The following is a 15691-nucleotide window of genomic DNA, read 5'->3' as shown; positions in this document are numbered from 1 at the left end:
TCCCTTAGACATACAAAACCCTAAGTTTACAATTCAGAATTTCATGGGAGAAATCCTACAGAACTTCAGCTCTCTCATTTTGTGATGACCAACATAAGCATTAAAAATTTGCAGCATAAAAAGGACTCCACATCTGCTTAGTATTATACTGTATACACATATACAGTACAGGATTATTTACCCAATTTGGGATGACTGTTCAGCACAACCTTCATGAAGAAAGAAAAAAATAAATAGAATTAAAAATCCAACAACTTTTTAAAAGTGCAACAGTAAGAGTTTCCAATTTAAAGTTATAATGAATATGGACAGTCAGTTCTGTGGGTGTTTTAGCCGCTTCTACTCGAGCATTATTCGCAGCATTTTCTTTTTACAGTAGATTTAGTTCTATAGTACATGAAACAAGAGTTACTGCTAATTGAATCTGAAGGGAAGAAAAAAAAAAAGAAAACCTTAAAAATAACCCTGAGGGATATACAATTTAATGATCTTGCAATTTATTCCTAAAAAATAACATGTATTATTTAGCAATTGCTTTTTCTGGATAGACCAGTCCTTTAAGTATGTGCATAAATAATATTTAAAAATCAGTAATATTTACAAATCCTAATATATCAAAGTAAAATACGTACAGATTAAAGTCTGCATACACAAATAATTTAAGAATAAATCAAACTCCTCAACGTAAAGGCCAAAATATACAGCAGGAAGAAAATGTCTACCAAGTATCTAGTGGAGCTCACTAAATTGGTCTGTTCACCTGAATTCAGACTTCCAAGATGAACATTAGTAGAGATTCTTTTCACTACAAACTGGATTTCATCTTACTTCAAAGCAGAAACTGAATACACACTAGTGCAGATCTAGTTTGCTGCATTTCTGAAAACCAGAAAAAATAAACTGCTCAAAATGGGAAAAATTATAGGTGGCCAAACTCAGCTCTTGGGCAGGAAGGCATAAATCCCAATAATTGCAAAAGATGCAAAAGCTTATTTTGTGGCTGAACTTGCAACAACAAGGATTCTTAGAAAAGCTGATTTATTATTCTTGACTAAGCGTCAGAAGCAAATAGGTCAGAGCTCAAGCATGCAACCTCAAGAACATTTACTAACTCTGAATGCATACCTTGAGGAAACTAGCTCCCATTTGCAAAATATTCAAGTTTAATAGGCTTATGAACCATTAGTCACTCAATCAAGTGGAGACACTTGGCAATTTCAGTCTTAGTAAGAGTTCCCCAAAATGTTCTCCAAAGACAAGCCCACCCTAATAAGCTGTTTCCTCATCACTTTCTAGATAAGTCTAAAACCAGAATAAGATTGAAAGACTAGCTTCAGAAACCAAACAAGCTGAGACAAATTATCAGTTTAGAGAAAGTATTAAGTAAAAGCATATAAAAGGGAAAGACAGAAATATTTTCTTTTACTTCTGATGGAATAATTAAGTTTAAATGGTCAATGAAATGGAAAGCAAAAGCTTATGCGTTTAAAGGTAAGTCACAGCTCCCAGGTCCAAGATGCATAGCTTCACAACATTTTTCAACTAAAATATTATTTTTCTTTAAATCTGAATACTACTTACACAGCTAAGAATTATTCTTCATCAATTATTCCATGCTACAAAGATTTTGGAAAAGCAACATTGACAGAAATTAGCCAGCTGACTCAAGTTCATGATTAATAAATTTATCCAAGTCCACAACTGCAGACCCCTTAAAAGCTGCCGATGTTATTCAACGTTTATGACCTTAAGAAGCCAGGATAATAAGACTTTTACATTGCTCTGTTGAATGAATGCTAAGAAAACCACTTCCCCCTTCCTCCCACTCCACGCCTCAAAACCAAACAACACCCCCCCCCCCCCCCCCCCCCCCCCCCAAAAAAAAAAAAAAAATCAGGAAAAGAGTTGACAGCTGGACTGGAGGATAGTATACCATATGCATACTATTTATGAGGAGCAAGTACTAGGAACTTAAACCCACAAGTTCTAGGGAAAAGTCTTCCAAACCATTTAGCACCACTTTTAAATTCCCCATTGGCAGAATATGTTCAGCACTGCAGAAACCATAACACGAGCAGTGGGGGACACTGTCCATACTACCTTGCAGAACAGCACAAGGGAATTAGGCCCAACCTGAAAAATTCCCCTTATTAAACCAGTGCTGGAATGGAATTGTCTCCACAGGAGTTTAAAAAAAAAAAAAACAACAAAACACCAACCAAACCACTCCCCACCCCACCCCCCGCCAAATAAAACCTCAAATTCCATCATCAGAATATACACACTTCAAAATTATCCCAGCCGGCCAAGGAGTTTGGGGCCCTCCTTCCATGACTAAAGGACCTGACTTCCTTCTCTAAAGGATCTCTCCAGAATCGTAACTTCTCCAGATCCCAGATCCCCTCCCAAAGCAGTCAGTTGCATCTGGTCAAAACAGGTTGATCAAGAGTCGGTATTTTATCATCTTCCCAAAGACACCAGAGAGTTTTCTGAAAGTTTAGCAAGTTGAAGATGGTTTGGAGATAAATAATTTGTGGTTTAAGGAAAGAAAAAAAAAAAAGAAAGAAAAGCATTAAGCTTTGCATGTGAAAATGATGCCTGCCTCTACATCTTTGCAGACCTATTTTTCTAGTGGTCTTGTGTTTTGACACCGCCTAATGGCAAAATAATTTATCACTACCCCAAGTGCTTAAGCAGCATTACTAGTATGTAAGCTTTTAAGCTTTTCTTTTTTCTTTTTTTTCTTTTTTTTTTTTTAAATAAATAAAATCCACATAAGCCTTATAGCTCTGCAGCAAGACAGATTTTAGCTCATCTATTTTATCTTAATTTTGTTTCATACAGCTACATATAGTGCTTAAGACACTAGCAGACTCTTTGAAATGCATATGTTCTTAACATGCACAAATCCCAAGCGTGGGCATGTGAAAATATTCCTCCCTCCCACACCCATTTCCCTTGCAGCAGTAACTCTGACCTTACTACTTCAAGGTATATAGGAAAATTGTCTTAAGATTTAAAACAAAACATGGTCCACAAAGGGAAAATCCAACCCTTCTGCTGGGAAAAGCAAGGTCTGTGGAGAAATGTATAGCTAAATGTAATAAAACATGAGACAGAAGAAAGTGTTAAGATTCTCCAGCCTTCCTTCTCCAAAAACTTTAGTGTAGCCAAATGCCTCCCCCTCTGCAGGCCACCTAAGCCCTTCCTTGGAGTTAGCTAGAAAAGAAGCCAAGAACCCACTTGAAAGCAACGTGTTTTCTTCTTAAGGACAAAGCATATTGTTTCTATAGCATTCCCAATTCCTGCTATGGCAGACTGAAGAATTAAACTTAAAAACACTCCTTACTAGTAGGGACAAACTTAGAGGTACACACACCAAAACTTTAGAACCGTTCTGAGGCACAAAGCTTTTCAACAGTGAATATCAAAAGAAAAGAAAAAAAAGCATGACAAGGTTATTATGTACCTCTAGTACTATCATGAGACGATGACATCATAGGGTTTACATGAACACGTGCCCAGGTAAGCAGGTTAGAACAACGATTAAGATACTCCAGGCAAATAAAGTGAACCTGTTTTAACTGCCCTGCAGTTTAAACCTTCAAATACATCTCATTCAGGAATAACAAAATTTGAAAGAAGGTAGAAGGAAACAATCATTTTTTGTTCTGCCTAAGGTAACCTACATTTTTAAAATGTATAGCCATAAGATGTCTGGCTCTGAACTTTGTATTCAGAGAGACAAAACAGTTGGAAATATCTGCATTAGAATTTGACATTTAGTATACCGCAATTCCAAATAAAGCCTTAAAATTACATTCTTCTGAATACTACTGAAGACACATGCCACCAAAATCCACTGTTATGTTACAGTGATGATTTGATATGAACCATTTTCTTGGGATGGGACTTTCGCTTCTGTTGTTGTTCTGGGTTTTGGTGGCCATTCTGGATCAACCAGCAGTTCCTGAGCTAGATGCATATACTTGGCTTTTGGTGTCTTCTCTCTACAGCCAAACAGGGAAGAAAGGAAACAGACTCCACAGCGATCTACAGCCTCCTGCAGAAAGGAACAGATTTGAAAACTGGATTACCATAAGAAAAAAATTAATATAGCTAACAATAAAGTAAATCTCTAGAAGAAAAATTATTATTTTAGTTTCTAATTTACTATTTCATTGTCACATTGGACCTAGAAAGCATAGTACAGAAACTCTTCTGTTGTGTCACCTCTTCTATACTATGGTAGCAATGACATTTAAAAAACATGAAGAAAACCCAAGTATTCTGCATTATCATAACATCTAAGGTCACCAACAGCTTTTATGCATATTTTACAACAGTGTCAATAAAAGGTATAACAGGCACCACTAAATGATGTTACTATTGAAAAATAAAAGCCTGGCCTAGAAAAAAGCAGTCAAATTCCCAGAGTCTCAAAACACTTTCTAAGCAATGAATTGTTTAACTGAAGCCAGCCAGCCAGCTGAAAATGGCAGAATTTCACTTGCTGATACAATGAAACCTAAGTCCTACAGGTATTAATAGTTATTAAAACAGACACAAGTTATTGAACTTAAGTCTTCTTTCGTATTTTTCCTCTCCCAGTCCTAAATGCGTGTAACGTAACTAACTGGAGAAGAGAAACACCATTCCTCATTCGCAGGACTGGATCACTCTCATGTCTCAGAGAGCACCTATAGTCTGCAGGGCTGACATTTTAATGGAGATATATTCTGTGATTTTCTTCATGCTCTGAATTTCTATCAACTGATGAACTGAACCAAACATGAGCCTTAAGCACAACTTCCATTCTTCAGTGAACACAAAGCAATTTGTTCTTGAACAGCCTCAAAAGGACAAATGTAAATCTAAAGTGAATACATTTAATAAAATTTAGTGCTGAGAAATAAACAACTGTAATTCTAGCAAGAACAAATGTATAACCAACTAAAAGTTATAAGCCAACAGACTTAAAGAAAAAGCTAGATTTTATAGGATTCACATAGATTTCCTTCATGTATTAATGACAGGAGGGGCAGACCAGGCCAAGATTAATGGTCACCTGAAAAGCACCTGAGAAGCTAAATCCTTCAGTCTCCTAAAACATATGAAGTAGTAGTAACGCACTTTCATTGCCATTTTCTTTCATTTCATTTGTACGTGCTATAAATTACTGCTCTCAGACAATGATCTAGAAGTCTAAACCAAATTAATTTAATAAAGAACTGGATTAGACCCAGCATCAGCAATTCTGCTTCCAAGCAAATCAAGACGTTCCCAGTTCTAGTATGCTAACTTGTGACAACACAAGTAAAATTTGCTAATGTGCAAACTGAAGATAAAGTGAGAAAAGTCTTAAAAGCAATCCTCTGGGTTTGCCTCGCAGCTCTTGCATACAGAGCTAAATTCTTTAAGTGTCAACAAGGAGAAAAACAAACCCAGAAGATTTTCCTTTTAGTATTCTAGTTACAGAAATCCAATTTAAGCAGTCTTAAGCTTAAAATAAGGCAACAGACACTTATAGATCATAAAAAGACAAAACCAAATTAATCTGCATGCACTCAAATGATGACAGCAAAATACTAGTCTCCAACCTGAGGCGGCTGGGGTATGGTGAGGCGATATTCTCCTTGTTTGTCTCGATTGAACACAACCTTCCAAAGGATCATATCAAGGAGGACATTCTGTGAGACATTGCAGTGAGCAGGAAGAATTAAAGAAACTAATGATCATTTGTTGTTAGTGTGCACATTACAAATAAAACCTGAAATAGTAGTGTGTTAGGCATAATTAATTCAGTGCCAGGCAAAATGAAGAGTTCACATTACTTGTCACTACTTAAGTGATAAACAGTTTCATTCTTAAAGTGCTCACATGAGATTTAAGAATATGAACTTTATGTACTTTAAATCAATAGCAACAATGACCAAAACTGCATCCATTGATACCGGTAAAAACCATAAATACACATTCTTAACGTGTTTCAATACTCTAAAAAACCTATGAAGCACTGCAGACATGAGTGCTTAAAGCAGTTTCCCCTCAAAACATCTTTAACATTATAGTGTACTTCATGCTGGAGCTATGCTTTGTTCGTGGTTTGTTTTAAACCAGTGACATTCCCAGAAAAGCTTCAGTGGGGTGGCAAAGCTGAGCTACCAGCAGGAAGTCTGAAGGAATTCTGTAGGAGCTGTTCCAGATTTTGGAGAAAAGGGCAGAAGTTGAACAGTATGTTCAGTACATCTGGTTATTCTCATATGGCTGTGTGGGTGGACTTGAGAGCCTTGAACAAATCCGGCAACACAGGTGTGAACCCATATCTTCCATGGCCTTGAGCCTACAACTCTGATCTTTGGACAGATTCCATTTCTAACATCTGACTAACCTCTGCAATTGAGAAAGGGGAGCTGATTAGCCAGACTTTTATAGTAGATTTTATAATGCTTATGATTTTATAATATCCCAGAATTTTATAGTGCTTTTATAAAGCATTTGCCAACAAATCTTCAGCTTGTTAGATGTTCATTTTTGAAGCCAGTCTGGCTTAAGTATGTCTATACCAGGCATCAGGGGTAACATCTGCTAGGATCTGCCTTTGTTGTGCAATAATTTCTGTCATCTGGTAGAAAGAATATGCATGCTTTGTGAACCTAGTCTGGCACCCAGATGGAAGGAGCAAAAGCTTTACACAGCATTTCAGAAAACATGTTTGGGACAACCACAGTCAGACGCCATCCCTGTTGCAGAAACAATGAAGAAACTACGTATGATCATAGTGTGACACAAAAGCGTCAAACTGGCAAGCGTGACAAAAGAAGATAGCTCATCATTATGAGACACTTAAAGAGGCAATTACTGAGAGATTAGTCTCAGCAGAACAAACTCTAGGTAATACGCATACAGAGTACTTTGTTAAAAGAAATCAGGAGATGCCACCAGCAGTTTTTCCTAGATACTCAGAATATGATCTGTGGTACCCAGTAACTCTGTAGTAAAAAGTGTAGTGAGCAGAAAATCCAGCCAGACACACAAAGACAGAAAGGCAATGAACTCTACTTGAAACGACGGAATGAAACAGCCTGCGATTCCTACACAACACACTGGACCCAATGAGTTGGCACCACATGAAAAAGCTTCAGGGAGCCTACAGTAATACTGCTGGAGTTGGACAAATACAGTTCAAAAGGTGGGACAAAAGCAGGTTGAAGTTATGGGAGATGAAGTGTGTGTTGTAAAACAAGGCTTGGGATTTGAGGATCACTAGACAATGGTTCCGTTGGACACCTGCTGTACAGTAAGACAACTTATCTCTCTGTCTAAACAAAGCATTCAACTAACAAAGTGGAAGAAACAGGTTTTAAGTCAAAGCAGAGCGACCCAAACAATTAATGTCAAGAAAACTAAATTCTATAGGTACTTCTATTCCACTACTAAAGTATGGGCAACAAGATAAATAGGAAAGTCTGTTTAAAAGGGATGTGACAAATCATCCTACCAGTTTTGGTAATGACAGTTGAGTGACTAAAGTGTTGAAAGATGCTAACTCAAAACGGCATAGGAAAAAAAGTGTGTGTGTGTGTGGGGGGGGGGGGGTGTTGAAATACTGGGTGAAAACAAACGCTCTACAGTAATTATATTGCTTAGGTTATGCTTAGTAGAAACTCAGAAGTTTACAGATCGATGTGGCAACTGGCAAGGTCCAGGAGTGGAACCTTATGAACATTTAAACCAGAGGAGAACCATTTGTCCTCGAGAGGCATGTGCTGATACATGGATTGACATACTGTACAGACTTCCTACTGAAGCCCTTACACTTCCAGAACAGAAACATCAGACTGTATGCAAGTTAGAAAGATCACCTGCAGAACAAAGTAATTTTTCAGCAGAAGGTAAATTTATTTCTCTCAGGAACATTTATCACTGGACTGAAAATTGTAACCACCACCTATTTACACTCCATGTATCAACACAAAGCTTGATTCCAAGGAATAATCTTAGTGCTTCAAAAAAGCTGATTTCCCAGAGATGGTAAAAAAAAACCCATCAAAACTGACTAGAAAAAGTAAACAGGAAAAAATATTTCTATCTAGGAGGTTTGTTTCAAATTTATCAGAAGACAAAAAAGCCATGATTATGCAGCTTCAGAATAACTATTTTGTTTCAGTAGCAAAGACAGCAATATACACAAAATTTAACTTTTAACAAACAAAAAAGGATGCAAAAAAAGAAAACTATTAGAGTTTAGTAGTAAAAAAAAGGAAAGAAAGGGCATAAAGGAAAACATCACAAGCAGGGTTAGCATAAATATAGGACAATGTAAGAAAGGCATAGGATCTTTAAGAGAGGATAAACTTGTTAACAAGACAAAGGCCAAAAAATTCTTATCTACTGCCATGTTTTCGAAAAGAGAAGTTATGGCCTATCATGTGAAAACACTGAAAAACATGTTACAATAGGCAGCAACATAATAGCTTATATTGCAAATTCTGTTTGGAACAACATTTTGAACAAAGCCTTGATAATTTTGATTAAAGTATCAAAAAAACCCCTTTGGTTGAATTTATTTTTACTAAGTCATGAATAAAAGCAAAAAAAAAAAATAGTCAGCTGGGAAGAGTATTAATGCTGTAGTAATCTTCAAAGGCCAAAATGTTATGATCCAAGCAAACATTATGCTGGTTACCTTGATAGCAATCCCTCGTATAGTAATGGAAATACTGACTAGAAGCTGCAGAAAATGTTATACAGTAAAAACAGATAATTGTAGTGTGCAAGCACTAGATAATGTTGAAATGCTTTTTCATCTTGCAGTAAAAAAAAAGTGACTAGTGGCTGCAACCAAAACCCACATGTATTCAGGTTGGAAATAAGGCATTGGTTTAACAAGAACTAACCACAGGAACAAATGACCGACTTTGAATCCATACTCATTCTGGAAGATCTATCTGTCAAACTTCGATTCTTGGAAACAATGTAGGGGTACCTGGAGAAAACGTAGGGCATGTTTCTGCCCACATTAACTCTGGAATTACAGCAGAAGAGGTCAATATCCAGAGTGACTGACTTTGGACAAGCTCAGGGCTGGAAAAAAAAGATCTGCATGAACATTTCTACTTCTAGACTTGGATTGGATTAGATGAACAAGTTAGGTAGACCTGCATTATTCTGAACAGTAAGCTATGCATATGATCCACCTGAAAGAAGATGGGCTCCCCTAAGGATTTTATATAGTTCTTTACTATGTTATGGTATTCTGAACTGAATTAACACAGCAAATAAATATGGAGAATACTGCCCTATGAAATAGCTGAAATAATTTACAAGTCTTCCAACGTCCCCCTTCTTTTTTTAATTAATGAAAAAGATTTTTTAAATTATGCTTTTAACACAGAAAACCTTGACATCTTAAATCTAGCCTACAAGGACATTTTTAGGAATACAAACTTAACCAGAAAACAGTGGCCACTTACACTGGCGGGCTGTGAAGAGAGACCTTCTAAACAAAAGACAAACACGTACCCTGAAAAAAACCCACTTAACAGACAAGGATTTTTTCCATTTGAATTTCTTACCTCCGTCAGCACGGATACAATTGCATTGAGAATAACAATGATGAGAATTCTTAGGCGCCACTCATATGGCACACACACGAGCTGTGAGAAAAAGTTGCCAGAGGTTAGCAACACATACGAAGTAAACACACTTTCAAAACAGGCTCAGAGTTATAAATTCTCCCTCCCCCCCCCAAGATGCGAAGTTAAAGCTCTAAAGGGGTCAAGCTTGCCCAGAAGGCAGCCAATCAGTTATCCTAGGAAATAGAGACACCTGCATATCTGCTGAATCTTACCTCAAGAAATGTGTCAATAGATTCAACAGGATGCAACATGATGAAAAATATGAAGACATAAAGAACTATCACAGATATAACAAACAGAACTGTAAAAGAAGAAAAAATATTTTAATTAGACCATCTCACAATCAGAGTTTTAGACAGTTCTTCCATGTATCATGGGTTCATTACTCCCTGGAAATAACCTCTTTTTCCCTCTAAACACCTTCCAGGCAGATTTTTGGTAATACAAGTTGTCCTGACAGCCATAAAGAGACAGAACACCAGACTCAATTTCTCACCGACTCATTTGTGGAGCTGAAACATATATACACATATACTTCTACAAACAAAGCAACTATTAACACAAATTTCTCCACACAGTTTAATACTTCCCTATTTCTACCTCTGATTATCAGAGGGTAATTGTATTATGTTCTCCTGGCAACACTATTACTGCCTGAGTGGCACAACAGAATTGTAAGCGAACCACGGATAAACGAGTGCACAGTCACTTGGAGTTTTACTTAGAACTGTATATAGTAAAAAAGGACTTACAATTTTTGTAGCATGGTTGTCTAAAGGGCTTTCCTTTAGAAAAGACAATTGCCACTATGAGGTACTGAAAGCTGGATATAAAAAACAAAGTTGTGTTTTCATAATTTTTAATGTAATGTTCATCATGAAGAGTTTCATTCCCATGGGGTGCAGAGCTGTTGTTTGTGGCATCCAATACATTACATGCACTACAACACAAAAAAACCACTGAGTTAAGGAGAAGATGCAAACAAGGTCTACTTATTAACTGAAGTAATGACAGAACAAACTGCTACACTAGTAAAAGCTTATCCTTGAAAACCTATTACAGGTAGTAATAAATAACTCAAAACTGCAATTTTTGTGAATTTTATGCTTCCAGTTCTTTTACGCTTCCAGCTTGTAAGTTCACTACATGAACTGTTTAGAAACTATCACTGTAGATAAACTTCAAGGACAGGCAAGAAAATATTGCCATCTAAAAAAAGATTAAAACACCCCTTCATTTTCAGACATATGAATTTGACTCACTGGATCTCTAACAGGAAAACAAAACTTCATAACATAGATCAGTTAAAATAGGTCTGAACCATTAATTTCAAATTTCAACCTCCACTGTCCCAAAGTTGAGGAGTCTTCAGACCCTGCGCAGCCTGGCTCTGCCCCAGTTTTGCATTTCAGTCATTGGGTAACTCCTATGTATTAGTATGCTTTTCACAAAAACTTCAACAGATTAACAAGCTGCCATACAGAAGCTTTATTTACAAAGTCCCCAAAGGGGGTCAATAAAGAAGAAAGCAATTATTGCCTATAGCTTTCCAATCATTGCTGTATCCTGCATGGAGCCACTGAAACACTTACTCAGATTCCATTGTCCAAGGCTCATACCAGGACTGCTGTTTGACCCAAAAAAACCCAAAGGTTTGGAAAGCAAGGCAGATGATGATCTGAGACAAAACGGAACACAGAAGTGGACCTGAGATAAGACCTGATGGAGGCCTTCGCGCAACAAGCTCCTTCCAAGCAGGGTTCAGACTCACTGGAAAGAGAAAGAATAACAAATTACACGTTACATAATTATGGTTTTCAAGAGTTACTCTGTTCACATTCTGTGGGATTAGAATGGCTTGCTCATGACATCACTATAAAAATTAGGCCAGAACTGCAAGTGTGAAACCACCTTGAAAAGATTATACCACACTAGAATAATGCCACAGTGCCTTCTACAGGCTGGTTACCCCCAGCAGCACAGGACAGCAGGGGACAATAACAGAAGCCATGAAACTTAAGGAATTAGTAATGTCTGGCCAAATTCCCGTTGTCTGGCACAAGGACTTACAGCTCGTCTCCTCAGTTTTGGCCTGCCATTGCTTCAAAGAAGCAGTCTCTCAAACTTGAAAATGGAATTCTACTGTTAGCCAATAAACTGAGTTCTAAGTTCACATGTGGAATCAGATACTTCACTAGGTAAAAGTTTTCAAGTATAACATTTTGTGGACAGAAGTGCAACTAAAAATACAAGAAATCAAAACATTTGAGAAAGATTGTATTGGAACAACTCCTGTTTTGATTCCAAAAACAGTTTCCTCATATCAATAGAGATTTATGACTTCCTGTAATGTGAAGAACTACTTTTTCTAAGATCATGCCCACAACCTGCTTTTTGTATGAGGACATTTCACAAACTTCAGATGAATAACTCGGTACACAGTGGTTTGGGTTTTTTAATGCATATACTGTAGTAGTCGTAACATCTTAACTGTATGTCACAGTGCCTGCTCCAAACAGTGTGTAATTAGATATTAAAGAAAATTTGACCAAGCAAAACCTGCTTCATAGAAGCCAGCAGCAGTAATTCAGCACAATACTTACTAGTGAAGACAACCACCAAAATGATTGCCAAATCAATGAAGAGAAACTGGAAATCTCCCAAATTGCTCAGGATCTAGACAGAAATCACAACTGAAACATTGGTAATTTCTTCACACCAAAATACATCTTACAGTGACAGTCCTACAACATTAATTCTTTACATTTCACTAATAAACAAGACAGTCTCTTGTCAAACTGGCTTCCTTTATCTGCAGGAGTCTTGAGTACTCTACAATTCACAGATCAATTTCGGAAGTATGAAGGTATGAAATAATTACAGTTTCAACATGCATAAGCTATCTGTAATTGAAATTTGTTTGTAATCAAACTTATATTACTGAATCTTACAAACCAATGAAATAATAGCTTAGGCCCACAGTTCTATAAACACCATAACCTTACTATGTAGTCACACAGTTGTCAAAATTTCCACCTCAAAGGTCCTTTAATACTTTGCATGTTTAACTTACTCAGAATACAAATTAAAATACAGGATTTCTACCTCATGCCATACTGTGAATCCAATCACATTAGCAGGAAATACTCCACTTGGCTTTTTTCCCCACTCCTAACTCAATACTTGCAAGCTGCTCTCTTTCAAGCTTTACACAAAAGGAATGCACTGCCCTTTAAATAAAGTTAGGCTATTTTAAAATGCTGACAGTTTTTAAATAATTGAAATTTGTATTTTTGTTCAGTTTATGTTTATTTGGAGTTCCCACCGTAGAGACTTTCTATTCACAGGAATTAGTTCTTGCCTTTTTAAAATAGATATTACCATGTTTTTCATACAGTTAATAAATAAAAAAATAGGCAAAAAATACTAACACTACTTTTAGTCCAATGATAGTTTTTAGAATGCAGGTGTTGTGTACTCAAAGAGACTTGCAACAATTTATATTAAATATCTACCAGTTTTCAAATCTCTGAATTACATTGGCACTGCTTAAGCACTTACAGAATACTTACAGAATATAGCAGAGTAACACTGATGTACTGGATAATGCTGTATAATGCCATGAACTTAAATACACAGAAGGAAGTTATTAAAGCAGCACGGCCTTCCCTGTCAAAACAAAGGCAATCATGTAACTAGAAAGCTTTCTGAGCAAGCAGTTAAATTCTGCCTAGCAAAACGTTAGCTGCAATTAAACACATCACCAAACTCTTTGAGGGACATTAGACTGAAGACAAACCGAGAAAAGGCAGTCAGAATGGTACACTTTCAAGTACAAAGTTGTGAGCATGCCTTCTGAACCAAGCCACCACCTTACTTCTGTGTTCTTTGGACTTCACACAGTTTTCCAACAGAGGTTTTAAAATGAAGGTCTGCTTGCAAAAGCACCTATGAAGCACTAGTTTACTACACAGATTGAATGAACATGCAGTCAGCCACAGAGCTGCTGACTTCAGAAATGTTTCTGATTACACATTACTTCATTAGTTCCACACAGACTTAAGTAGATTCTTCTCTGACTGACCTTTATCCAAAATTATTACCCAACTTCCAATTCTAGAATAGAAAATTGGTCAACCCCTATTTAGAAAATTTATTTTCTACTTTGTATAGTGCTGAGCAGTCACCTGGAGAATTTTACTGCTTGCAATTACATACAGCCTTTATGGAAACTAGCACAGTCACTAAGATATCAAATTAAATACTAACGTATAGAAGCTCGCTCACGCTCTAAAAATTAACTTCATGCGGACAAAAGGGTTTTTTTAAAAAATACTAAACCATGCTATGGCAAGCTTATGCTCAGAATACCTTCAGTAAAGAAACAGAACTACTAAAAATGTATGGCTTGTTCTTTAATTCAAACTGGCCTCCTACAGCTTCAAACATATACTAATAGAAGGTATGCAAAACAAGTTACCTGGACACATTTAAGTTCAAACTAAGCGGCATTACCTGATCAGCTTTGGCACGCAGGAAATACTAGGTGTCCTGGAAGTGAATGGTGATGCCACAGAAGCCTCAAGTTCAGACAAAGATATACCACCATGTGCCCTCTTTAGCGCCTGCCAGTTAATATTGAAATAGAGAACATTTTAAACTTGCTTTCAGCTGTAAAATTTAACTGAGCAGTTCTGTATGGAAAATAAAAATATACTTACGCCACAGTCATTTGCTCCATCTCCACACATGCCCACATAGTAACTATAAAAACCAAACAGATGTCAGCATTCTGGACCATTCCCTAATCATAGTCCATTTAGCTTATTCCATTAAATACTTCTATGTTATTTGACTTATTCGGGGTTTGCATAGTAATGGGTGATTGTTAATGCTGAAAGCAATTGCTGTTGCCATTATACATGTAAGGAAGTAGACAGAGAAGTAGTATGACTTAGCCAGGTCAATCAAACCAATAATGATTATCAGCCCTCTATCATTCCAAGGCAGTCTAAAGCATTTTTGCTGTAGGCAAACAGACTTTCGTAGTATTTTGTATAGCTGCAAGGCATGACACCAACAGACAGTAGTATACTGACCATATGTGAATGGAAGTCATCCTGTTAATAGTTCTTTAATAAACAGAAGACATTTGATGGATTTGTTTATTAAGCCAAGCAACCACATTTATAACATGTTAGTCAGTTTAGTTATTGATAATTTATAACTTCATGAAAAGTCTGAAACTTTCACAACTCGCCACCAGATGGTACTACTCTCATTCATGCTCAGCTAATAGGCTGATTTACCAGCTCAAGGAAGTTATATTAGCCCAGCCTTTTTTCATTTGGCAAAACAGCTAGCAGCATACATAATTTTTTCCTCCTATCACACCAAACACTCTGTCAACCCTCCCGCTTTCTATGCTTAAGCAAATACTTACTCTACATTTTGTAAAGCTTCCACCAACTGAGTTTTCTGATCAGGCGCCATGCGAGCAAACACAGTGCCATGTAACACAAGCTGGAAGACAAAAGATTTCTTAATGGTCACAGGGCAAAGTCTGTTCACCATCAAAAGTGCCCATACTCAAGTAAAACGCTCACCTTGGGTACCAGGTCCTGAAAATGCTCCAAAATCACTGCAAACGACTTTCCATTCATTGCAAAATGGTATTTGGTCATCTGGAGATCCTCAAGGCTTTCATGGACCAATTTAACTGGAATATCCTATCAAAAGGAGTTAATATTCTAGCTGTAGTGTATTTACACAGATAGCTTGTAATTTCAAGCTAATACTCACAGGGGTATTCCTAGAGATCCCACACTAGAGGAAGTTTCTAAGAATGTTACTTGAAAGAAAACTTCATACAATGAAAACACTTACTTAGTAAAAAGAAAATGTGGCTTAATGTTTCAACTGCAAGCAGCTAGAGCAGTCTTAACAGAATGAAACGTGGGGGGGCGGGGAACCAAACCTGTCTCCTGCACAACTAATGTCAAATGTCTTTATCACGGTTGAAAAACTAGCTCCCCCAGCTGTTTTACGAC

At 37.0% G+C, this 15691-nt stretch overlaps 1 protein-coding gene across 4 annotated transcripts in view; it reads right to left on the bottom strand.

Annotated features, from left to right (window-relative positions):
• Positions 1–2760: 2760 nt before the first annotated feature.
• ATP13A3 (ATPase 13A3) overlaps positions 2761–15691 on the bottom strand; it is a 57873-nt gene continuing 44942 nt past the window's right edge. For 3 of the 4 annotated variants that reach the window (XM_049803116.1, XM_049803114.1, XM_049803115.1), the window contains 12 exons: positions 15248–15370; positions 15085–15164; positions 14363–14405; positions 14157–14266; positions 13214–13310; positions 12245–12317; positions 11234–11411; positions 10394–10581; positions 9854–9942; positions 9579–9659; positions 5601–5690; positions 2761–4063 (listed from right to left, as the gene is read on the bottom strand). In XM_049803116.1, coding sequence (XP_049659073.1) covers positions 3866–4063; positions 5601–5690; positions 9579–9659; positions 9854–9942; positions 10394–10581; positions 11234–11411; positions 12245–12317; positions 13214–13310; positions 14157–14266; positions 14363–14405; positions 15085–15164; positions 15248–15370 — 1350 coding nt within the window. In that variant the 3' untranslated portion in view covers positions 2761–3865. The remainder of the gene's footprint in view (positions 4064–5600; positions 5691–9578; positions 9660–9853; positions 9943–10393; positions 10582–11233; positions 11412–12244; positions 12318–13213; positions 13311–14156; positions 14267–14362; positions 14406–15084; positions 15165–15247; positions 15371–15691) is intronic. The other variant, XM_049803117.1, reaches the window with a different exon arrangement.

Source organism: Accipiter gentilis, chromosome 6 (assembly GCF_929443795.1).
Source record: "Accipiter gentilis chromosome 6, bAccGen1.1, whole genome shotgun sequence".
NCBI classification, from domain to species: Eukaryota; Metazoa; Chordata; class Aves; order Accipitriformes; family Accipitridae; genus Astur; species Astur gentilis.
Note: the sequence above shows the minus strand (reverse complement) of the source record. Positions and strands in the feature narration are given on the sequence as shown.